This window comes from Gamsiella multidivaricata (genome assembly GCF_025024155.1).
Source record: "Gamsiella multidivaricata strain RSA 2152 chromosome Unknown BC939scaffold_31, whole genome shotgun sequence".
Taxonomy (NCBI): Eukaryota; Fungi; Mortierellomycota; class Mortierellomycetes; order Mortierellales; family Mortierellaceae; genus Gamsiella; species Gamsiella multidivaricata.
This window is the reverse complement of record NW_026251739.1, coordinates 1-23570: the sequence shown is the minus strand read 5'-3', so window position 1 is coordinate 23570 and position 23570 is coordinate 1. Positions and strand designations below refer to the sequence as shown.

At 48.1% G+C, this 23570-nt stretch overlaps 7 protein-coding genes across 7 annotated transcripts; 2 read left to right on the top strand and 5 right to left on the bottom strand.

The window, feature by feature from the left end:
- Positions 1 to 429: 429 nt before the first annotated feature.
- On the bottom strand, positions 430 to 2873 carry BC939DRAFT_516241 (uncharacterized protein; the record flags this gene model as incomplete). The annotated part of the gene is made up of 5 exons (XM_051561160.1): positions 2649 to 2873; positions 2472 to 2546; positions 2246 to 2374; positions 1905 to 2144; positions 430 to 1772 (listed from the first exon to the last, which is right to left on the bottom strand). Exons 1-5 carry the CDS (start codon positions 2752 to 2754, stop codon positions 430 to 432), a joined length of 1893 nt encoding a protein of 630 aa, XP_051412344.1. The 5' UTR covers positions 2755 to 2873.
- A 1248-nt stretch (positions 2874 to 4121) lies between these two features.
- BC939DRAFT_502968 (WD40-repeat-containing domain protein) lies at positions 4122 to 7973 on the bottom strand (the record flags this gene model as incomplete). The annotated part of the gene is made up of 11 exons (XM_051560352.1): positions 4122 to 4393; positions 4479 to 4586; positions 4679 to 5011; positions 5153 to 5442; positions 5529 to 5652; positions 5743 to 5875; positions 5966 to 6623; positions 6747 to 6912; positions 7101 to 7171; positions 7588 to 7691; positions 7827 to 7973. The coding sequence occupies 11 exons, from the start codon at positions 7971 to 7973 to the stop codon at positions 4122 to 4124; spliced, it is 2406 nt and encodes an 801-aa protein (XP_051412343.1).
- A 623-nt stretch (positions 7974 to 8596) lies between these two features.
- On the top strand, positions 8597 to 11127 carry BC939DRAFT_450774 (CAP Gly-rich domain-containing protein). The gene is made up of 5 exons (XM_051555568.1): positions 8597 to 9138; positions 9551 to 9697; positions 9822 to 9921; positions 10470 to 10661; positions 10795 to 11127. Exons 1-5 carry the CDS (start codon positions 9052 to 9054, stop codon positions 10983 to 10985), a joined length of 717 nt encoding a protein of 238 aa, XP_051412342.1. The 5' UTR covers positions 8597 to 9051; the 3' UTR covers positions 10986 to 11127.
- Positions 11128 to 12653: 1526 nt separating this feature from the next.
- BC939DRAFT_502965 (uncharacterized protein) lies at positions 12654 to 13537 on the bottom strand (the record flags this gene model as incomplete). The annotated part of the gene is made up of 2 exons (XM_051560351.1): positions 12654 to 12838; positions 12964 to 13537. 2 exons carry the CDS (start codon positions 13535 to 13537, stop codon positions 12654 to 12656), a joined length of 759 nt encoding a protein of 252 aa, XP_051412341.1.
- Positions 13538 to 13673: 136 nt separating this feature from the next.
- On the bottom strand, positions 13674 to 16669 carry BC939DRAFT_450770 (uncharacterized protein). Its single transcript, XM_051555567.1, has 6 exons — positions 16374 to 16669; positions 15775 to 15965; positions 15574 to 15599; positions 15229 to 15467; positions 14321 to 15101; positions 13674 to 14222 (listed from the first exon to the last, which is right to left on the bottom strand). The coding sequence occupies exons 1-6, from the start codon at positions 16515 to 16517 to the stop codon at positions 13768 to 13770; spliced, it is 1836 nt and encodes a 611-aa protein (XP_051412340.1). The 5' UTR covers positions 16518 to 16669; the 3' UTR covers positions 13674 to 13767.
- A 756-nt stretch (positions 16670 to 17425) lies between these two features.
- BC939DRAFT_396992 (CMGC/CK2 protein kinase) lies at positions 17426 to 19215 on the bottom strand (the record flags this gene model as incomplete). Its single annotated transcript, XM_051552324.1, has 7 exons — positions 17426 to 17554; positions 17658 to 17912; positions 18019 to 18183; positions 18292 to 18375; positions 18507 to 18617; positions 18709 to 18922; positions 19109 to 19215. The coding sequence occupies 7 exons, from the start codon at positions 19213 to 19215 to the stop codon at positions 17426 to 17428; spliced, it is 1065 nt and encodes a 354-aa protein (XP_051412339.1).
- Positions 19216 to 19966: 751 nt separating this feature from the next.
- On the top strand, positions 19967 to 23492 carry BC939DRAFT_476946 (mediator complex subunit MED14-domain-containing protein; the record flags this gene model as incomplete). Its single annotated transcript, XM_051558632.1, is given in 12 exon segments — positions 19967 to 20151; positions 20263 to 20395; positions 20486 to 20577; positions 20677 to 20926; positions 21011 to 21110; positions 21214 to 21428; positions 21629 to 21925; positions 22022 to 22361; positions 22449 to 22528; positions 22621 to 23015; positions 23121 to 23419; positions 23437 to 23492. 12 exon segments carry the CDS (start codon positions 19967 to 19969, stop codon positions 23490 to 23492), a joined length of 2442 nt encoding a protein of 813 aa, XP_051412338.1.
- Between the last annotated feature and the right edge of the window lie 78 nt (positions 23493 to 23570).

Below are 23570 nucleotides of genomic sequence, written 5' to 3'. Positions count from 1 at the left end.
GTCAACGGCCTTGACCAGAAAACCAGAAATTTGGCGTCCAAAAAAAAAAAAAAAGAGGGGGCACAGTTACCTGGCTGTAGAACTTTTAAAGTACAAGTCGATGCTCGTACAAAGGACAAGTTTAGCATTAGCCTTGGTGGTTATGAAACTCTCGGCGGAGCAAATTCTCTCCCAAAAAAAAAAAAAAAAAAAAAAAAAAAGAAACGTCCTGATAGTCTACAGATGTGTCATTTATTGTCGCCTACTATACACGTAGCCTCCCATTCCATCCAAATATCATAAGAGACCCCACTTAGGGGAGAAAAAGAAGTGCTGCGGGCATTCACCTCCATTTTATTCTTTCAAGATGAAAACAACCTCATGCGAAAAATACATACAAAAATATATCTACAGCCAAAGGCTAGAAGGCCCTGTTTTTTTTTTTTTTTTTTAAAACTCTCGAGGTAGCCTTGAAAGATCCGACATGTTCAACTGCTCAACATGCCGTGACCCCATATCTGAACCCACAACGCTTCCCTGTCCGATCAACGACGGGGTCGGGGTCGGGGTCAAAGTCATTTCTATAATCTGGTCTTTTGGCGGCCGTGGTGGGAACGATGGTGCACCCTGTTGCTGCTGCTGCTGCTGCTGCTGTTGTTGTTGCTGTTGTTGCTGTTGCCATTGCTGTTGCTGCTGGGGTAACGACTGTCGCCGCAAGTTATGATCATGCTGGAGCAGCCCTTGATATTGATCTCTATCCGACTGTGTCGGTGAATTGAGCTCATTCTCCTCGCGTGAAGATCTCAACAGCGACTGCTCAGAATCACTCCGACGACTTCTCTGTTGTTGTTGGTGTTGCTGCTGCTGCTGATAGTAGGTCGAAACACTCGGCTCCGGAGCATGCCTTCCCAGTTGATCGCTGCTCTGCCGTGCATATGAGGGCGGGAACTGTGGAGATGGAAGTTGACCCCGGTGCTGTTGCTGACTCTCCATCAACGTCTGGCTCGGCAACATCAAGGGCTGCGGCCGCTGGTCCGAGTAGTGACCTCCCAGGCTAGCTTTTCCTGTGGCTCGTGAAACAACCGATGCAGTCCTGGCGAGCTTAAGCTTCTTCCTCTCCTCCGCGTAATATTGGAAGACCTCGCTGCTCAGGTAATACTCTCTCAAAACGATCTCGAGCTCATCGACTCTCTCCTTCAGAAAGGTCATTTTCTCGTCCACTGTCCTGACATCTGGATCAAACGAGCCAACCTCTTCGATCTTGATCGTGAACGGGCCTTTGGAGAGTCCATCCTCGTTGTCGTAAGCCTTGGCCAGAGAGCCGGAAATGCGTCTCCGGAAGAAGGGAACTCCAGCGATGAATCCCCAGGGCGACATGAGTGAAGCACCAAACAGGAAGACGAGCATGGATCCGACAAGACCGATAAGACCTCCGATTTTCGACATCGTATCGCGGAACGTGACATCTTCGGACGCATATGTCTTGATCACAAGCTTAGCCTCCGGGCGGAGAATGATGATGCTGGTCATGTTGTCGTACATCCCGGTGGGGAAGGGGATGTGCTCCACTGTACTTTGATAAGTCGGGATTTCGACATCCCCGCCGTATCCCATGAAGGCCTTGAATTTTTGCAATACAGTGGCATTGTTTCTCTCTGTGCCGTCCGGGTTCACATTGGGGTCGTAAACCTCATAAAAGTACTGGGGAGTGTATCGGATCTCAACAAAGTGGCCAGGAAGAAAGAAATACTGATTCGGCTTTTCGCGTTCGCTGTAAAATGACAGGTTGTTCACTATAGTTTTTATGTATATATTTATATACATTTTTTTTTTTTTTTCGCGTAAAAATCAAAGGTGTCAGCCATGATATCTGTCTCCCTCATAACTTGCAAAAAAAAAAAAGCGATACAGTGATGATGACTTACAGGGGTGCAGCAGACTCACGCGTGTCCAGGGAAATGCTGGCAGAGGTGGATTGTGCCGGATCATATACTGCAACGACGTGAAGTTATCTGCGTTTAACTTGTAGTTGTCGTCTGGACCCACAGATGTAATGCCGCCGTTAATACCGTAACTGTAATTAATAGCAAATTCGTCTGTCATATTTTGAAATGTTATGCCGAGGATATCGATCTTGTTTGTCTCTGTCGAGAAGAAGTTGAGGTCTAGGGGTTTAAAAAGTAATGTCGCGTTTAGTACGGGAAGCCACAATGTCCGTCAGATTAGCAGACGCAGAAAAACAAAAAAAAAAAAAGAGCATCCCTACATGGTGCCAAAGTTCCTTCAGCATCCACTTCCTGGCGTTCCAGAATATTGAAGGGCCGCGCTTTTCCTTGGAGCGTGTACTCGGCCCAAGCATTGATGTACCAAATGGCGCCCATGATACAGAAGAACCCTACAATTTATGAGATAATCAGGAGAGCTTTTCTTGTTAACAACGCTGATTGTTCCTAATTTCTACAGTTGCACGGTGGCTTTGTCCATGCACTTACGAACGACAAAGACTACGGTCGCTTGAAAGATACACACGATTAAGTTCTCGCCTCTGCGTTTTGTCGGGAATTTGTCTACAACGTACGATGGTTAACGGCCAGATATTAGTATGAAGTTTCAGGAGCAAAAATAAAGGGCGCAAGCATTTCCGTCCTCTTCCCTCCAGTATCACATACATCCAAATGTACAAATACACCAAATGATCCTAATGCCTGGGAACGCGAGCATAACGTTTGCGAATCGGCGCGCTCCTGAGGGTCTCTTTGCGGGAATGTACTCCATATTGTCTCTTCCGTAACTGGCGTATGATTATTGGCCGTGTCTTTTTGTTGTCTCTGATAGAATCAGGGTCTGAAAGGAGGAGGGAGGAAATTGAGGGAGCGACAAAGATGAGGAACGCGTGGAATGGGAGATGGGAGATAAAGTTTAGATGAGCTGAGGAGGGAAAGAAAAGGATAAAAAGAACACCGGGCGGTCAGTGGGCGATGGAGTTTATATAACAAACCGCGGCGAAAGAAGAACTCTGCACACTTCCCTCCGGGAGAACGGGTTAAACAACAAATACGAAGGACCATTGTTCATTGTTCAACAGGCGTTTAAGCCCATTGAATTGCGCATGTACAGTATGACAAATGCAAGATGCGATGGACTACAGGGCGCATGTGTACGTGTGTGTGTGCGTGTGTGTGTGTGTGTGTGTGTGTGTGTGCATGTAACCTTCACTTTGCTCTTCTTGAGTCTCGCTAGCCCAAACTCACATTTTGTCAGAGAGCACGTCCATTGAGGTTTGCGATAGGATTCATTATTTACGGTTGTCGCCAACTTTCTTGACCTCTTTCATCTCTGTTCGATTTCCGCCCCCCTAGGGACTTGGATGAGAGTGCTAGTCTATCTACCGCAGGCCGAGGTCCCGATGAATAAACGTTACTTCAGGCCCCCTCTGGGTTGGTTATGTCAACCAAGAGAGCACTTTTCCGAGGGGGAAGAGATAGTGTGTCAGTTTTTCGCTAAGCCCCGCCTATGCGATCGAGCAAGGGCATGGTTGCACAAAGAGCAACATGGCCCTTGTTCTGAGCTAGCGCAGACAACAAGAAAGGAAAAAAAACCCCCTCTCGTCCAAAAGTGCTTCGCCTACAACTAGTCTAATGAGTGGGCTGAGTACTTCCATAGGCTTCTAGACACTTATCCAAGAACATAAAGGTCATGTATGCCGATGGATGTTCTGAGTGTAGAAATGGCCGCTAGACTACATGCATCGAGCCATGTGAGGCAAACATAAAATGAATTATGAAAATTGTGATTGCCTTAAAACGCGTATTTACATTTTACGCCTGTGCATGCATCCAAACATTGGGTAAAAGGTACATTTGCGTTTATTATAATACAGAGGGAATATGCAATGCGGGTAGTAAGATGGACAGGAGATGACGATAGGCAAGGCAAGCGAAATAAACAATATGCTGGATATAAGAATATGGCATCTGCAACCGATGATTGCTTTTGCATATTGCATATTCATCGACTGCGGCTGCTAAGATTCTGCAGAGTGGTTTGCCCTTGGCATCTCTTTAAATCAGAGATGCAGAAACAAAATCGATCCTTAGTGGAGTGGACAACATGCTTAGCCGAAACTAAGCACTGTAAACCCTTTAGCTGCGAGTAAAGATTTTAACAAGCGAATCTGCACCTCCAGTCGCTAGGAGGCCTGGCAATGTTGGATGGTACTGAACTGCGCACACACCCTCGTCGCCCTTGCGTCGATGGCCAGTGAACTCTTGCAGACATGGGCGTGTAGAAGATGCAATGTCCCAGAGACGCACAGAAGCATCGTGACCACCAGAACAGAGAACCAGGCCAGCGGGATCGATATCCAGGGACGAAACCGCATCAAGATGCGATAACATTGAGAACGAACACGCTCCTGTAAAAGAATAAGGCAGGGGGGACAGATCAACAATACGATTCAAAATTATGGCAGACGCAATTGAACAGGCGAGTAACCTTACCACTGTTGGCATCAAAGAAGCGGATGTATCGATCCTCGTGTCCGGATACCACCAACGGCAACGTGGGATGGCAAACGATCTTGTTGATCTGTGTTGCCGTTGTACCATCTATGCGCGAGAATAAGGGCATGCGTGTTAGAGAGGCCATTTTTGGGCACTTGAGTGAACTCCGGCACATTTTGGTGGCAACTAGTACTCACCATAGGACTCGTCGCTCTTGAACGTCAGGATCTCCTTTCCAGTCTCGATATCGAATAGCTTGATGATCGAGTTGCTGTAGCTGACCACCATCTTTTTCAGATCTGTTGGGCAGAAGTCCAATCCAGTCGGCACTGGAAGCGTGGCTAACGAATTCGCGCTCGCGGTCTTAGTGGTACCAAGGCCATGATATCCCCATGACGACTTCAGAGGCGAGCCTTTGGTTTCGGTATCCCAGATCTTGAGTGTACCATCGGCAGAGATGGAGCCCAGCAGCTGGGAGGAGGATATTGACAGAGGGAACAGCCGGATATCCCACACTGCGTCCGTATGACCTACGTAAGTAGACAACGACATTGTTGGATCTACAGTGGGATAGAGAGAGGGAGAGAGAGAGAGAGACGCGTTGATGTTAGCATCGTCAATCTCTGCAGGTATCATGTTCCACTGAGCCAATTCGGAAACCTTAAACATACCCAGGCGCGCATATGTCTCCTTATTCAAGGGTGCCAGCTTATATGCCCGAACTGTGGAGTCCATGCTGGCAGAGAAGCACTTGTTTTGATCGGCCAAGATGGCAACCGCAGTAATGGCCTTCGTATGTCCGCGATACGTGTGAATGGGATCGATTTCACCGTTCAACGGTCTCTTACACTCTTTAAGCGGGGCCTCCAAGTTCCAGTACTTCATAGTACCATCTTCAGATCCTGAGAGTAAGGACTTGTTGATCGGGTGGAAGGCGATCGAGCGAACAGTGTCCATGTGCCTAACCAAACGCGCCAGAGTGGTTAAGGATACGTTACAGCTGAATTCTTGATACCCCTCACTCATTTGCATGGTTTTCGATAGTACCTTCTCAAGGTGACCTTGGGGCGCCAACGTGGAGGTTCATTAGGCAGTGAATCGCTTTCTTTGCTTGTAGTTTCTGCCATATCAGCTTCCGAAATACTCAGGTTGGCGAGCTCATCTAACATGACTAATCATGAAATCAAAAGATTGATTTAATACCTGATGTTCCCGTTCATGAAAAACAAAGCTATTAAACGTAGTGGCCATTTGAACATACCAGAGTCCTTTCCTTTCTTCTTCCGAATGGATTTCTGTCCGATGCATCCGTCTTGCTTAGACTTATCCCAATCCTTGACCATTTTGCTGAGTCTTTCCGACGAAATGTTGAACTTGTCCTGGACATCCTTAGTCTAAAGCGATATGATTGAAGAGACGCATTAGCGGGCTGCAAAACTCCACACTGAAACAACCCATAAACATAGCTCGTGCTTGCCCCTTACTAATTGTGCCTCGTCTTCGAGCTTGTTGTTGGCTTTCTTTGATTTGGGCTGTTGAGCAAGCTGCTGACCCGCCTTCTGCAGCTGGGCATGCCATTGCTCCCCAGACATAGGTGCGTGTACGACTGTCACTGGATCATCATCGTTGTCGACCAACTCGGATTCCTCCGAGCTGCTTGTATCGTGGTCCATCTTTTCAGTAGAGTTCTTGAAGTTGTTCGTAGTAATCAAGGGTGCAGGTTTCGGAGCTGGCTTGGTTGAGGCAAGTCCTTCAGCGATGATGGCACGTTGCTTGTCTCCTGTCTGGGCGTGCTGAGAGGCTGTTGCGAACTGCCTCAAGGTGGCATCTTCGGCCCTGTCCTCGACCAAACCTCCGGCAACGCCTTCCATAGCTGGATCCAGGGACGAACTATTCGCCGCGGGTTTCATCCCCGATAATGACTGCAGTGTTGACACAGGAACGGAGTTGGCCCTGTTCAAGGCTGGAGGTACGGCTGATGGTGCATTTGCGGGAAAGAAATCGCTCTTCCTGTTCCTTAAACCTGCAGCGGCGACGCGTTTATCGAATTCATTGCGAGCGAGGCGTGTCGGTGCTGGAGGCATGCTCATGGCAATAGACTGTGGCACAGACGCTGTCAGGTAACTGATTTCTTGAAGACAGCTTTTCACATAGGTGTAAAGCAGGTATGCGAATGCAAAGGAAATACAAGTTATCAGTTATGGTACAGGGACGGCCCTACGTAACATATATAAACATTACGAAGCTCTGGCATTGCGCGCATACATTCTCAGAAACTCTCTGCTCTTTGCTCTTCCAATGGGATCGAAGCCAGCGGGGGTGGCAGAGGTCGGGCTAACCTGGCCCATGCTCTGTCCGGAGTTGCTGTAGGTCGAGATTCTATTCTGTGCCTTGTTGTTCATAAGGCCAGATATGCCATTCACATTTGGTTCTATCATCGATAAAAAAATTTAAAAAAAACGACCGCACCATGTGGTCAGCAATTAGCATGTTTGCATGGCAAGATAACAGGATCTCGACCAGTCCACCCAGCCCAGCCGAGGGAGGGCCATGCCATAAGGGTTCATGTAATCGATTTACATCACGAGTTCGCGTCTGAAGATTCATAAAACAACTTACGAGTTACACCAGCCGCTTGTTGAGACGGGGCACTGACCGCGCTGCCTTCTTTGCCCTCGAGATATTTACTCCTATATCATTTAGCATCATGGGAACAAACAAAATATTCAAACTGTCAACAACCACAACCTAATCCGATCGTCATGTCCGTCCACAATATTCAAACCACAGCTGACAGCCATGTTGTATCCACAAGGCGAAGAATAATCTCGAGAGGGGGGGAGGGATGGGAAAAGTGACCCGATACAGCCATCGATACCGAATAATAAATCGCCATGTACACTGAACCAGATAATGAACTCATCTGAAAAAGGGGGCCGTGATCAAAGCATATGATAATTCATTTGTGGTGGCATATGAAATGCTAACGCTTGGACACTCTGCTGAAGATAAGCATGAAGGTAACGATGACTAGGACAATGCTGCTGATGCTGCTGATGCTGCTGATAGTGAAGATGCGGAAGATGTTGGACAATTCTATAGTTACCTCTCCTGTCTCAAGGCGTACTCGAGCATCTTGACTCGCTTCATAAGGTCCATCTTGGTATTGTCAATGCCTCGTTTCTCGCCTTCTAGAAACGCAATCCGTGCCTGTAAAAATAAAAAGATAAAAAAATAAAAAGAGAGACGCGTGTTGAACATAGCAGCGTAGGAACACATGTTAGTTTAGAGCTCCGAGACTGGAGATCCAAAGGACGAGATGTCTGTTGTGACCAAGGTACTAACCTTCATCTCAGCCTTTTCAATGTCCCACTCGTTCCTGTCGCGTTCAAAACGGCGCCATTCTGACTGTAGGAACTGCAGCACGGTCGGGAAGGCATATTCTGCGACCGAGGGCGGCTGAGGGGGGTTGAAGGATTGGAATTGGTGCATGGCACTGCTGATCGGGAGTGGAGTGGGGATAGGGATTGGCGCTGCAGACCTTCACGGGGTGCTGTGGAGCTATGGGAAGTAGATTGAATGGAGAATAAGGATATTAAAGAGGAGGGAGGGGGGATATAGGGTTAGAAAGGTGCTGATGCAATAAATAGGCTGCTAAGAAAAGGATATGTCTCAATGATGATGATGCTAGATGTTTGACCGCAATAAAGATAAGCGTTGCTGCATCTCTCTCTGGCGGCCAAGGGGAGGAGACGGGTTCAGTATGACGAGGAGAGGGGGTTGATGGAGGGAGGGCTGGAGATCAAAGGGCGATCAGCTTCGAAGCTGGAAACACATACGTGAATGAGCGAGTGCGTGGGTGAGTGGGCAGTGCTTGGTTTGCTCTGGTATGTTTGTTCGTTCAGTCTCGTTTATGGGTGGAAGGAGGGGAGAGAGAGAAAGAGAGAGAGAGAGAGAGAGAGGGAAGGTGAGGTTTGATGAGTGGAGTGAGTGGGAGAGAAGGAGAGAATGCGAGAGAGAGTGAGAGAGTGAGAGAGAAAGAGGGAATGCGAGAGAGGGAAAGAGAGAGGGGATGCGAGAGAATGCGAGAGAGAGGGGGGAGAGAGAGAGAGGAAGAGAAGGAAAGGCTGGCATGCAGCGGTTGTGTTTGTCGTCAGGTCAGAGGGAAATACACCCTATCAGAGCTATGATGTGTGTCATCCATCCTGTAGCCAGGTGGGCACAAACACCACCACCAGACATAGTCTACCCCCCCTCGCTAGGCTGCGAATCGGCTCTCCCATCAGTCCCTGAGAGACAGTGCGCGCATGCCCACGCCCTCCACAATCTCCATCAGAAACACGCGTCCCCACCCCGAGAACGATTGCGCTGCAGAATCAACCGGAGCTCAATTGCAGCAGGAAAGAAGATCCATCCATCAACGGAATCTGCTCCCCATCCCTCGCGTCTGCTTTAAATAATCTTTTCCCCTCCCCGCTTCTCTCTCTCTCTCTCTCTCCTCCTCACCCACTCGCTCTCTCATTCGATCCTTCATTCTTCTCTTCCCCTACAACAACATTCATAAAGCACAATGTCGATTCTGAACGTCTATGTGACCAGCGAGAACAACTCGACCGAGCTGAGGCTGTCCAAGGCCTCGACCATTGACAACATCAAGGTAACAACGGCCAACAGAGTTACAGACCCATCTCAGTGGCATCCGGGAATGCGAGCTGGAAACAATTATACGTAGCAGAAAATGTTATCAGCAGCAGGCGAACGAGAATAAGGAGATCCACTTGCAGATGGATGTGGATGGGATCGCGATATACACCTGAGTAATGAATGGCTGGCTGCTATATCTGGGAAGAAGATGTATCGATATCCACCGCGGGACATTCACGGGGTTCGGGAAGCGCAAATGCTGTGGTGTTATTTTCCAGTCTTCGATTCAAGGTCCCATGCCCACACTCCAGCACCCTTTTGCTTGGTTTTCCTCCGAGGCATTGGCCTCTCCTTCGGGTCATTAGGTGACCAGTTACTTACGATCATCAATCTAACCCGTCGGCTTTGTATTTCGCGTTCGATAGATCAAGCTTGAACCCATCACTGGTATCAGTTCCTCATCCCAGCAGTTGCAGCTCTACAACAACGACATGTTTGTCACATCGCTCGAGGGTCACCCTCCAGAGACCATGCTTGGCGCGTTCCCCATTGAGGACTATTGGACCATCCAGGCAAGTTCGCGTGATCTATACCGACTTTTGCTGGCTATGTAGCTGCTTGTACTACTCCGTCCTGGAAAAACTGACCAATTCAAACACGCGCGCAACGACTCGTTTGTCTCTGACAAAACGATAGGTCATTGACACGAACCCCTCGCGCATCAAGGGCCAATACAACGACGTGTCGCTCGTGCAAAAGTTCGAGCTGCCTGACGAGGAATATGAAAAGCGAACAGGTATAAAGAAATAACCAACTAGAAGCATAACATCCACAGAAATGTTCTCATCACCCACATGGCTCTACATCCATCGACCACATGGACCTCTCCCCTCTTTTGCTTTCATGATATACATTCTCCCTTTGTCCTTGTGCACCCTTTGCAATCTAAGAATGTGGGTCCATGCTTAACGCACTTTAGTAGTATCTTTTTTGTTTGTGTGGAAGTACGATGGTGTTACGGTCGTTTTGGTCCTTCCTTGAACGTGATCATTCCATCCCCCCTTGCAATTTTTATGAACCGACGGGGTGCGCGCGCGCGCGCGAGAGAGCGTTACACGGCCATTGGCATGCGTGACCCTAACCTTGCCATTGCCGCCTACTGTTTTTTTTTCTTCACCGCCCAAACAACCCCATCTACGTGACATCTGATATTGCTGAGCAATCATAGATACATCTAAACAAAGCATAGCTCGCTTCACAGCAAATCACCATGCGTGAAATGCATGAGAATGGAGTCGTCTGATCTCTTGTCTACTTCTTTGAAAACTCCGCGTTCTGTTCTAGACTCTGTCCTTGCGTTCAAGAAGCGGAACAATCTTGGTCGATTCAACGACGCTGCCTCAGATAGTTCGTCTGCCTCTGCCACTCAGAACCATGTCTACGAAGAGGCGGTCAAGAACATCAAGACCGGCGATCGATGCGAGGTCGATGTTGGAAGCGGTATCCTCAAGCGCAGGGGCACTGTTCGATTCATTGGTAGGTGCACCTGAACCTTTGAACCTTTTACTTGCAGAGTCGATGAAAGCCAGTCCAGCCTGCCCGCTTTTTTCTTATCGATCACGTTCTTATCATGCTGTTCCAATTGCCCCTGCTGTTTTGGTCTTCATAGGCACAACCGAGTTCCAATCAGGTCTTTGGGTGGGAGTGCAGTACGATGAGCCTTTGGGCAAGAATGATGGCAGCGTACAGGGCGTCCGCTATTTCACCTGCCCCGCCAACTACGGATCGTTTGTACGCCCAGACAAGGTTCAAACGGGTGATTTTCCCGAAGAGGACCTATTCTCTGATGAGGACATGTAAAGACCCACTAACGATAGTTAGATTGTACGTGATAAAAAAACGCTCTCCCAATACAAATGCTATCCTTCCCCGACTCTATAACGTTCACTGAGGACTCCTGAGTTCAGATGGCAGGGCTTTACAGCGCGTTTCCATCATTTGTTTTGAAGGTTCTACCTCGCTACAAAATTTCTTCACCCCCTGGATCTCGCTGCTGCAATCAACTTTCTGCATATTGGAGCACACCGTTGTCTTCTCAAGCATCAGCTTGCTTACACTAGCCGCGAGCGTTTTTCTCAAAGACCATTTCCTCATCGAAGCCTTGGATGCTGTAGGAAGATGCCTTCGACGACTAAGATATACAAATTGCCAAAGCCTATGCTACTTTGCCGGACAAGTCATCCACGAGGACTTTAAGAAAACGCCCTTGTCTTGGTTCCTCTTTCCGAAACTCTGTCCAACGACCTAGAAAAAAAAGAGCCAATAGCCTCGGAGACCTTGAAGGTGATTGAGAAGCGACAGAGGTAGGTCGAGCTATTGTAAAGCCAGATCAGAGAACTGTGAAAGGTCGCGCCTCCCACAGCAATATATTCGATTCAGTCAAACAGCATATATAACCGGCCTTCAGGGAAAATGGGTGTCTATAAAGGAGCGTAGAGCAGTAACTTCATTGCTACGAGTTTTTGCAAGGGAGAAAAAGAGAACGCGAAACTGGTTACGACATCGGATCCTTTTTCTACGAACGGCCTCTTCCATGGGATTCTCACTCAATACCGTCAAGGATATCGTGTTGAGAAAAGATAGCGGAGACGCTCGAGACAAGCATCCACGCTACAATCACATTCTATCGTTTGCTTCAGGCCTTTGAAACGGTAATGGACACTAAAGGACAAGCTGTTAACCTTAGAGTTCCTTTTAACCGTATCAAGGAGCTATTCGCGGATCAATCCAGGATTCCAACCAAGGAAGCGATTCGCTTGTTGATGAAAAAAATGGGTTTCCCGTTATCAGGATGTCGGGGAACACTAAGAATTTTGTCGAGACCGAGGATATCAAGGCTAAGAGGCGGCACTACCTTCAAGAGCGACGGTCCGGCAAGTATAAGGATGCCGTGTTTGTGTATTTGGACGAATCCTACTGTACACCAGTTATATTTGTTTAAAATGCGTCTATTACTTCATCTCAGAGAGAAGAACTCATGTTCTGCTTTCATTTTTGTTCTTAACAGTCCTGGTTCACTAATGGGATGATGGTACGCCGTGCGAACAAAGGACAAGCGGTACTGGATTGGGAGCCACGGGTTAGAATGATGCCGTGGGGGACCCCCAAAGTAAAGTGAAGAGGGGATTATGGTAAGATGAAAGAAATATGCTGTTTCAGTGCTCTCGTATTACATATTACAAACAGTTCAACTATGGGTCGTAGGACTGTAAGACATGACATGCTCAGCATAGCAATTCTTTATCCTCCAAAAATACGCGTGTTCATTACTCAATTGAAGGATGGATGGAACCTGATGATTGGGATGTTGAATATGCATGTGCACGGACCACATCCACGAGCGCATCTAAAAGTGGAACCACTGTCTGTGCGATCAGGCACGCGTTTATATTCCCCCTTATTTCGGTTTGTTTTTGAACGAGTTTATTTCCAATGTGCGTGGGAGATGCCTGCCTACACAGGCATATTCTAATCCTCCTCATCCTCGACAATGGGCATCTTGAGTGTCAAAGACCGTTCCTTCAACGATCGAGGTAGGTACCACACAGGCGTCCCCTTCAAGAACGATGACAGATCCTGCAGCGCGCCGCTAACCAATCCATACCCCGCACCGAGCATCAACGTATGCTTTGCGCTCTGCCTAGGCAGTTTATCTTTGAAATAAAGAAGAGAAACATTGAAGCTTTTGGTTAGGATCCAATTAAGCAATCGCCTTCTACATATATCTCTCGTACTTGAAAAGCAACAAAAAACCTCCGATGACAATCCATCCCCTTACTTGTGATCGAAAAAATAGCCCCCGAGGCAACACCTGCGGCCATGGAATTGAACATATCTGCTCCCCCCCGATAGAAATCCGCGCTGGCCTCCAAGACCTCAAACAACCCGACCAATGCGCCCGTCTTTGTAGAGTAAACAACGCCCTTCCGGAGAGCACCCCACATCATCCTGTAATTCTTGCGCTTGTGATAAAAGTACCAGCCCTCCATGTTCTTCGGTAGCCGATGCGCATTCTCCGCCAGATACTGCATCCCCGATTGACGGGATCCGATCACGCCTCCAAGGATAAAGCCCCAGAACGAGGCCGATGCTGTGATCAGTCCAATCCGCTTCAGAGGCTCAAGACCTATCCGGTTCAGGAGTGGGTTCTTTGAGAGCGCAGACGATAGATCCGGGTGGACCACCGTGGCATTGTAATAGTAGTGTGGGCTTAGTGGCCACAGCGAGGAGGGAGAGGCGACATTCGACGGCTGTGAAGACACTGGGGATTGTGATGACGAGGAGTGAGAAGGAGAAGGGTATGGAGGCACCTGTGGGTTGGATTGCGCTGAGGAAGATGAAGTTGAGGCCATGACGAAGTAAAGAATCCGATGAACAGAGAAACAGGGACAAGATCACTGAAGCGCGTGAGTCGTTCAACGAGCCAACGATCAGAGAAAGGGAAACCAAATAAGGGGCCTGGTCCAAGCCACAGATCACCTTCCCCCTCGCCATTTCATGTGCAATATCTTTGATGGTCATAAAAGACAAAGACATGATGCTAAAAGGACCTTTTATTTTTGATGGCCATGCTTCGTCTCACTTAGCCGTTTCCTCCGCTTACCGAGGCAGGTCCGCTCTGGCCAGCCCTTCCAGCCTGGGCAGTGCCTGCCTCACATAGCGCCCGCTTCATCGTGTCAACTTCATGGTGCAAGGTCTTATACCGCTCTGCCATCGACCGGACACTCAGATGATTACTCTGCTCTGCCATCGCTGCCTTAGCCCTCTCCACGCTCACGCCCTGCCTGGGCTCACCTGTCCTGCGGAGTACTTTGCGGTCGACCACATCTTCGCCAAACGCGTCCTGGACCTTGCGCTTCAACTCTGCCTCACGCTCTGTGCCAACCGCCAGTTCCAGTTCCGCGCTAAGCTGATCAAAGAGTTCCTTCTTCTTGTCGATCTGTGCCTTAAGCACCTTCATTTCCTTGTACTTTGCCATGAACTGCTGCGACACTTCCTCGTACTCTGCCTGCGACGTAATCGGCGGAACCGTGAACGCTAAAGCAGTTCATGTCAGTAAAATACGTACGAAAAACGTCAGGTTTGTATCCGCTTGTTGAAAGAATCGAAAATATAATATCCAAAAGGCTACTTACTTGGACTTTGTGCTTTCCTTGGTACTGTGACTCCGGAGCCGACTTTGGGAATCTTGTATCCGTTGCCCACGCCTCCTGTCTCCTTGGTGCCAGATCCTGCCTTTTTCGTTTCTGATCCTCGTTTTACAGCCGGTACGCCGTTACCGTTACCGTTGCCATTGCCGTTGATCGAGGGCCTTCTCCCAGTAATTGTCGGGGATCCAACGCCGATACCTGGTGTTCCTCCCAGTGTGGACTTCACTGTACTGGACGGTGTTGTTGCTCCTCTTGCGTTGTGGTTCTGTGCATTCTCCAAAATCGCGGCTGCCACTTTTTCTGCTGACTGCCGACTTCCTTTGTTCCCGCTTGAGCTCTTGGTGGATGATGCCCTTTTCTTGCCCGTCAATGACGATAACGCCGGTGATTTTTTCGCCGACGTCTTCTTTTGAGCGCTCGGTGGCTTCAATAATGAGCTGTTGCTGCTGCTCATCCTCCCGTTATCAAGTCCCTCGGACTCGGATCCAGCGCCTCCTGACCGCCATTTCGAGTTGGTAGTATCCATATTTCCAACGACGTGGTATCCCTCCGCTACCAGCGGTGGACTGGCGCGCTTTGCTTTCTCGGGCAAAAGAATGTCCCTTTCCGGCGCATCATGTGCCAGCCCCAGTCTGTCGAATGCAGCACTTGCATTCTTGACCACAATCTCTCTCTGCTTGGCTGAGTAATTTTTCCAGTCGTAGATTTTGACCTCCTTGTACGTTTCCGGCTTCAAAACATACCGGCCGCCAGAGAAATTGGCCACCTAGATGAGAATGAAGTGTACAATTGAATGCGTTGATGGTGAATCTTGCAACATTCATTTTCGTAAAATTCCATCCCTTAGGTCCTGCAAATGCCGGTTTAAATCCTTTAACAGCCGAAGCACTCACAATAGGCAAGATAGACTGTAGATCCTCTAGCGAAACTCTCAGCAATTTCATCAGCTCCTTTTCCTCTGTGCCGTGTGGATGCTGCGCCAGCAGTTGTACAACGCGAGTCTTGAGTGGCACGACGGTGCCTGCCGCTGCAGCAGTTGCAGCTGCCGTTGCTGTTGCCGTTGTTGCTGAAGGCGAAGGCGATTGCGGTCGCCGTACTGGAATTGATGCTGTTGATTTTGTTCCTTTCCTCACTATAACCACATAAAAAGAAAAGCCGATTATATGTACAGCAACTGTAAGTCGTGAGGTCCATATCTTTCATCGTTGGCGTCTCTTATTATGAACATGTCCACTTACAGTCATTCGCGTCGATTATTTGGGTCCTGTTGCATAGCCATCCAGTGCGGGGTAAGAACACGAGAGACGCGATCGATTTGTTGTTGACAGCCCGGGCATAAAATCAGGGAGAAAGAGGACAAGATCAGACGTGACCTCTTGTGGAAATGTGGAAATGTGGAATTGTGAACAAACGACCACAACAAAAACACGCGAACGTACGTTCTCACGGGCTCGTGCTTTGTTGCCTTCTTCTGTCCCTTCTTTGCGTGTGTCCTCTGGATTGTGCATTTTGCGGTTATATTGCCGACCAAATCCAGTTGTTTCGTTCCTGATGGCAGTTTGTAGACCTCGATATTGCTGATTCCTGGCATGTGTGTAAAGTCATAAGAGCTCTCGCCAATCAATAATTTCTATAGTAGGAGAACATCATACAACAATATTACGCGTTTCGTTAGAACAGAGATCGTATGTGTTCTGCATCCCAAGCGCAAGTAGCGCTACAGGCCAGCGGGAACCGGAGATGAGGGTGGGTCGGCGTGTGGCGCCATGGTTGGCGCTCAAAGTCAGGATGATTGATTATCAAAAGACAAATCAGGGCTAGCGCCTTATGAAAAAGAGGAGCACCCTTCCCCCTCGTTTCAGCTAGCCACCTTGGTGTCTGCGTGTGCCCTGGAGCAGAGCACCATATCCACAACCAACGGCGCCCCCAAATTATTTGGGGCCCAAAAAAGCACACACATCCTGTGCAATCGATCCTCCACATAAAAAAATAAATGAACCAAGAGAATCAACAGGGGGGTTATTCAGCAAGAACTTACAGCTTGATTCATGTCCAGTTGAATCGATTCATTGCCGTTCATGATCTCCTCCAAAACCTCCTCTGACAGTTTGAACTCGATGATCTGCCGCCGAGACGGCTGTGCGGCATTCACCACGAAGGGATCATTATGGTTGAGAGGCATGGTAGCGTGCGTCCAGCTGCTCTACTGGCCCTGGCTCACGCTGTCTGCTAAAAGCGAGAGGTGTTCTGTGTATCCTGACGTTGTGCGATCGGTTTGTTCGGATGAGTTCTCGGCACGAATAAGGACAGAAATGTTAATTCGAAAAAAAAAAAAAAAAAAAAAAAAAAAAAAAAAAAAAACGGAGGAAAGAAAGAAAAAGAGTAATGAGAACAAGTGATGCTGGAAAGGGATGAAATGAATGACGGTGTAGAACACAACCTCCCCGCGTCGAGAAAAGAATGAGTGAGCTAGTGGTAGTGAGAGTAGTAGGCAGATCGTCTGGAAGCAAAATGAAATAAAATACTGAAGCGATAAAAGTGTAGTATATATAGATCGATCGTTTTTAGGGTCTGTTTGGTAAATGGTTGATTGATGGAAGAAGAAAGAGAGAGAGAGCAGACAAGCGATCTGAATCATGCCAATGACATTGGAAGAGGGAGTTTTCTTCAGATGGAAGCGCGCGAGTGTCAAGACGTAAAAAAAAAAAGCAGGAACATGGGCAAGAACAGATACGCAGTACTTCTATGCACCATCGGGCACGGTATCCCAACGCACATCATAGACTTTCCAATGCTCCTTTTGCGCGGGTATCAGCCCGCTTGCTTTCATGAAGTCCTTTAACAGCTACAGTCGATAGTTTTACATGCAAGAAAGAGAAAAAAGGGATGGCACTATATATCTACAAGTTATTGGAAACTTTCGTGGGCATAGACGTTTGCTCCATCAATAGGGCTAATTGAATAGTGCCCACAAACATTTGCCTGCCAATGCTTTTTAAACATTCAGATCTATGCACAGCATGCGCAAACGAGCGACTCAAAAACGACCAGGAAGGCATGAGTAACTATTTCCTTTGTGGTATTACACGCTCAGTTGAGCATCTCGCTCCAGTCTTCCGCGTCGGACGAGTCCGTCGTCGTCAAAACCCCATCCGCCGCTCTTGTCTTGACAGGATCGAAGTATGGGTGCTTCATTGCCTCTGCAGCCGTCAACCGCTCCTAAAACCCAGGAAATAATTTCGTCCGCAGCGACTGTCAGTTATGATCTGAGATGACGTCCCGCTGGAGATCTAGAGCTGCACCATAACCATTGTTTGCGTACCTGATGGTCGTATCGAAGAAACTTTCCAAGAAGGTCAAGCGCTCCGTTTGAGACCAGATGCTGGTTGTCTGCGCTGACAAACTTTTGCCATGGCGTCCGAGGGATATAATCGTTCAGGGCCGCGTGGTGCTCCTCCAGCTCTAGTGCATATTTGTTGAGATACTTGAACAGTTCATCTGTTCCGAGCACATTTGCGATCTTGACAAGCTGATCATTATTGTCTGCACCTCGGAAGAAGGTTTCCTTTTGAAAGATCTATTAAAGAAAGTAAAGGAAAATGTTAGACATTAATCGCTCTAGTTCGTGCCTGCACGCCACTAATATCTGGGGCTCCTCGAACAACTTTTTGCTCTCGTCTTACCAAGCCAGCAAACATGGCGCCAAGGCTCCAGATATCCAAGGAATAATCATAATCCTGCAGGTCCACCAGTAACTCTGGTCCTTTCCAGTAGCGGGATGCGACTCGAACATTGTACATCATACCTGGATGATAAAACTCTGCAAGGCCCCAGTCGATCAATCGTAACTATGTTTCGTCAAACGTAGATCGATGTTTAGCCATTATTAGTCCCTGGTACCAGATCTTCAAAGGCATGCCGCGATCCTTCCTGCTGAAAACAAAAAACTCGCTCACCTTTCGCTTCCTGTGATCAATCATGACATTGTGCGGCTTGAGGTCTCGGTGCATGATGCCCATAGAATGACAGAAATTCAACGCCTACATGTATAAAGAGAAGGGCGGATCAAATGAAAACAGATACGTTAACTTGCTGGCCGTGCTGTATGGAAATGAATCCAACAATCGATCCTCCTGTCGATTCCTGTAAGTCTCCTAGAGTTCCAACGCACCTTCAAAAGCTCATACATGTAGTATCGAACATCAAAATCGCGAAATTTGGGGTAAAGCGTCCTGAAATCATCGTTGTCAATGCACTCAAAAATCAACGCAGGCGTTTTGGACTGTATCAAAGTGGGCGCAAATTACCACAGGGTTAGCAGACGTTGATGACTCAGCGGTGCAGTTGGAGCAAGAACACTACCATCTTCTTACCTGAGGGTCACGAACGACATCGAGGAGGCGAATGACATTTGGTCCGCCAGCCAGATTCTGCAGAATCTTGATCTCGCGCTTGATCTTCTTCTTCTTGATGGGTTTCAGGACCTTGATACAGCATTTCTCGTAGTTCGTGATGTTGACCGCCTCAAAGACTTCAGAGTATTTCCCTCGTCCAACCTTGCGAATGATCTCATAATTGTCCTGAACTCTACATTGTGACAAAGAGGAGCACATGACAGGATTAGCCATCAGTATTGTTCCCTGTTCATTTGGCCTGTATACTTTTTGATTTGCATTTGCAGGTATTCAGCCGAGGGAGAACAACAAAACATCATTCTGCATCGAAAAAACGCCTTCGTGTTGAAATTGAAGCAGCCTTATACTTTGGACTTACCCCCACTGCAGCGAAAAGCCCTCGTAGTCCCAGTAATCCCGACCCAGCTTCTCGTTGGCATCGGCGTAGACGCGGGCCACGCTGTTGGGCAATTTAACCTTATTCATGCTGGTTGCAAGGCAATTACCGACCTGGTTTTTTTTTCTTTTTTGATCAAGAGATCCTAGTTGTCACTGTTGATGCTGTTGTCTGTCAACTGTTCCTTGACGTTGATGGTGCTGGTGAAGCTGAAAAGGCTGCAAAGTGATATAATGCCCGATGACGACCGTATATGTTGCGAGAGGTGTCTAGTGTCCTTGTAGCCAGGCACAAAAAGAGGGAGCGATGAGCTTGCTAGAAGAAAGAGGACCGAGTCCAGGTGGATTTGTCGAGGTGATGGCCAAAAAAAAAAGAGGGAGGAAGTGATTGAGAGGAGAGGAGGAGGAGAGGGAGAGGGAGAGGGAGAGGAGAGGAGAAAGAGGGAGAGGAGAGGAGAAAGAGGAGGAGAATTGCGATAGTAAAATATATTTTTTTTGCTGTTGTTTTTCTTTTTTTCCCTGTGGGCAAATGAGTGTGTGTGGTGTGTGCCTGGATTACAGCTCTGAAAGGAAGGAAAAGTCCAAAGTGTCGACGTCACTCGCTCGGCTTTCAAGCTGATCGCGATTGTTTGGCTCCTTCTCTTTGTCAAATTCGCTTCTTGGACGAAAGAGTGACCCCCTTCCAGTCCCAATCACCATCTTCGTCACTCTCCTTTCGCCCCTCGCTCTCTTTACGACTTTTTTTTTCCAATCCGTTCCAGCACGCCCTTTGTTGTTCTTGATCCGCATACAGGCTGCCGTCTCATCGAAAAGAAAAAGAGTGAAAAGGAGGGGAGCGATGATGGAACCCAACGGCACCGCCAAGGGCACATCGCCGCCCTTACCCGTCCCCGCGCCTGCATCCTCATCCATGCCTGCTGTCGTGCCTACTCTCCCTCAGAATATGGCTGGCATGGTCCCGCTCAGCGCCATCATCCATCGCATGACCAACGAAGCCTTTGCTGATCTGTCTAATCTGTCAGATGTGTAAGGATCATTTCCACATATCGCCGGTTTGCGTGGAAAGTCTTGCAGGCAGACTAGCTAACCAATACCTTATTACCTGACGACTTTTCTCGATGTCATGAACCGTTACAGTCTACCGAGTATGAACGACGCACGGAAAAAGCTGCATATTTTGGAATACGCGCTCTCGAAACGGGAACAGTTTATCAAATTGCTGGTGTTAACAAAGTGGGCGAAAAGTGCAAACAAGTTTCAGCAATGCCAGGTTCGTCAGCTTTCAGGACGCCTTAAATAAACACTCAGGCGTATGGATTTCAGGACTGACATCTTTCGCCTTTTGGCCGCGACGCAATAGAACATTGTTGGATTTCTGCGCCATGAAAACGAACTCTTCACGCGTGCAGTCGGTGGCCTATTCGAAACTTATAGGCTGTTTGGCAGGGCTCGGTATGTGCACCATCAGTTCGGAAGCAATGGCAATTTATAAATGTCTTCGTGCCTTAACGACTAACCCTCGTACTTGTTGTCTGGATCTATGTACAATAGCGTCCGCAACTTTGATATACCCACAGCAATTGATGTCTTGACTACAGGAACATATCAACGTCTACCATCACGGATCAAGCAAGTATACGTTGAAGAAGAGAAGCCGAGCAGGACGCAGATAGCGGCGACATTGGAGAGACTAGATGACGTGATTCGCATGAGGCTCCTGTGCGACGAGTTAGTTCCACCTGCTATGAAATACACGATCGGCAAAGGAAAAGCCAAGTTTGTTGTTCCTAACGAGTTTGAGGTTAGTTCATCGTTCCATAGAAGAAGCATTAATGGCTCCCTTCTTTTTACCACGAGCGTTAACCTTACAGCTCTGGTTTTTTAGGTAACGCTCACTGTCTCGGGACCAGGATTACCTATGGATGTGCCTTGGCGCATTATCGGTCTTAAGATTCTGGTCAAACCTGTAGGAGGATCCTTTCAAGGTACGACGCCTTGGCTTTCGCTTACCCATACTAAATGAAGAAGGCCCATCATCGCAGGACTTGAATCACTCACAATCTCTGCTTACTTTGGGATTTCATCTAGGCCTTGAGACGACATTGAACGATGCACAGATGCGGGCAATCACCATGTTTGCTCAGAAAGAGATGGATTCCTCGGGCTCAGCAAATACCTCTCAACACACAATTCTCCCAGTCGTTGAGAATCCAAGCTCTCCGGCAAGCCAGGCCCTGCTAAGGCTATACGACTACCTGCACATGCTTTCGTTGCATCTGCTGATCGAGCTCGTATACATTCAGGTAAAGAGCAAGGTCGATGCTTTTGAGTGCTTGCCAGTGTTACAACCATTTATCATGGTTCACAATAACCAACTTATCTGGCTTCGCAGGCATATCACTTACTTCGATCGGGATGGACGGATAACCGACTCAGGGTGGAGGTGAACCAAGCTCGATCTGTTGTACGACTAGTATATTGGAACAATGGACTTACACCACAGCCAGCAGCACCACAAGTGCCTGTACCCGCACCTAAAAGGAGAGCCTCAGCATCACCATCTACGGCAATAACAGCCCAAAAGGATGGAACTTTTGCCTCCCCAGCTCAGCAGGAACACTACCTTGAGATCAGGATAGAAGAGCGTCCAGGGCCCCCAGCCAAAATACGTGAAGATCTTGCCGGTGCTCTAGTAGATCTTAAGTCCCTCGGCTACCCAAGAGCACATATCAAAATCGTATGGAGTCAAGTCGCCAAAGGGGTCGTCTCAGAAGCAGAATCGGACTCGATCCTTGAGCTGGTAGGACGTTTATTTTCTTCTGGAAACACCGCAAGGATACACGTATGAAGCAGTTGTGCCATTAACACGGGTCGGTCCGCCTGTTCGTATCAATAGGACCCCTCAAACCTTCACGTCGAGCGTTTGCTTTTGAAAGCCGTGAATATGCACACTGGGCAGGTCATGCAGGAGTTTTACGATCGCCTCTTGTTACATATCGAAAATACAAAGGCGCAAGCGGAGCAAACAGACGGTACTCATTTTTCAAAGGACGACATTCGACTGAAGACGCTGGATTCTGGAGAGCAACAAGGCATGGCTGGCACATCCGCTTTACCCGGACCCCAGGCGCTGCTCGTTAGATTGAAGGGCGATCGATGGATCAGGATACGAATTGATGTCAGAACAGGACGAGTAGTTGTGCGCGAAGTTGGGAAAACTGGCGAGGGAGTTGATCGTAAGTTTTGTAGCCATACTTCATATTTGTTGCAGACTCTCGCTGCTACACCTTACTGAGCCGTCGTCCCACTGTTGCCCCCGATAGCTGTTATCACTGCATTTCAGACCCGACTCAATGACAATGCAAACAACATTGTCGATGCTTTAATTTCGTTACGGTTCTCGGTAAGGCCTCCTAAAGCACTTCACGCAGTACAACGATGTTATGTTACCATTGCTACCTGCAATTAAACCGCCCGCTTCTTGCACATGTATAGATGGCAATCGTGGAATTGGAGTCGCTGGGTATTCTTCTAGGGCTTCAGCCTTATAGACGATTGGCGCTTGGAAAGCAGGATGCAGCACGATTTGGTGCCAATATTCAGCAACTCCTGTTCCTGCAGTATCCTCAGCATCCTCGGCACTATCTCGTTGTCGGCGTTATTGACCAAAAGTTTTGCGTATGGCTGATCGAGGTCGCACCTGCAGAGCGGGAGGTTGCGGGAATTTGGCTGACACTGAAATCGATCATGCCAGTTTATTGGCAGGGACTGAAGAGGCAGAGAGAAAGCATCGAAAACGATTTTGTTTCGAGCCCTGCAGCAATCAAAAGGAAGTCGGTGCAGTTCGATATCGAGAATGATGGTTCTCAGGAATTAACCCATAGAGAAGAGTAAGAGCTTGCCCGGTTGCATCTTGCTTCCAAGTGGGTATCTGCTCCATCATGCCAACATCATACTCATGTTCCGATGTCCATTATTGTTTGCCATTCATATAGGTTGACGATAGACCAGGATGTCTTGTCAAAGCTGGAGGCCCTATGCCGTGTCCGTATTTGTCTTAATGAAGTCAAGGCACAGTTGCAGGAGCATGGCATTCAGTACCGCTACTTGTCGCCTGCGAGCAAGGGAGATGGTCTCAAGGCCGACAATAATGCTTTGACGGCAGTATCATTAGCCAACATGATCCCTCTGCTGCGATTGGAGCCCAGTACTATCTCACCAGGAGTCACCGAAGGTTTGTTCCTCTTCGTCGGTGCAAAGTTGACAGGATGGTGGGATGATCAAAGAGAGACATGTAACTTTGTCGTTCAGGCAAAGTTTGTCCCCGAAACCATTCCGCCGAATATGGCAGACGGCCCCCTTGGTAAGCAAGCTTGCTTATTCACACAGCAACTTGGAGGAACAGTGCTTTTTCGGCTGCTCTCTAACATATTGCTGCATTTGTC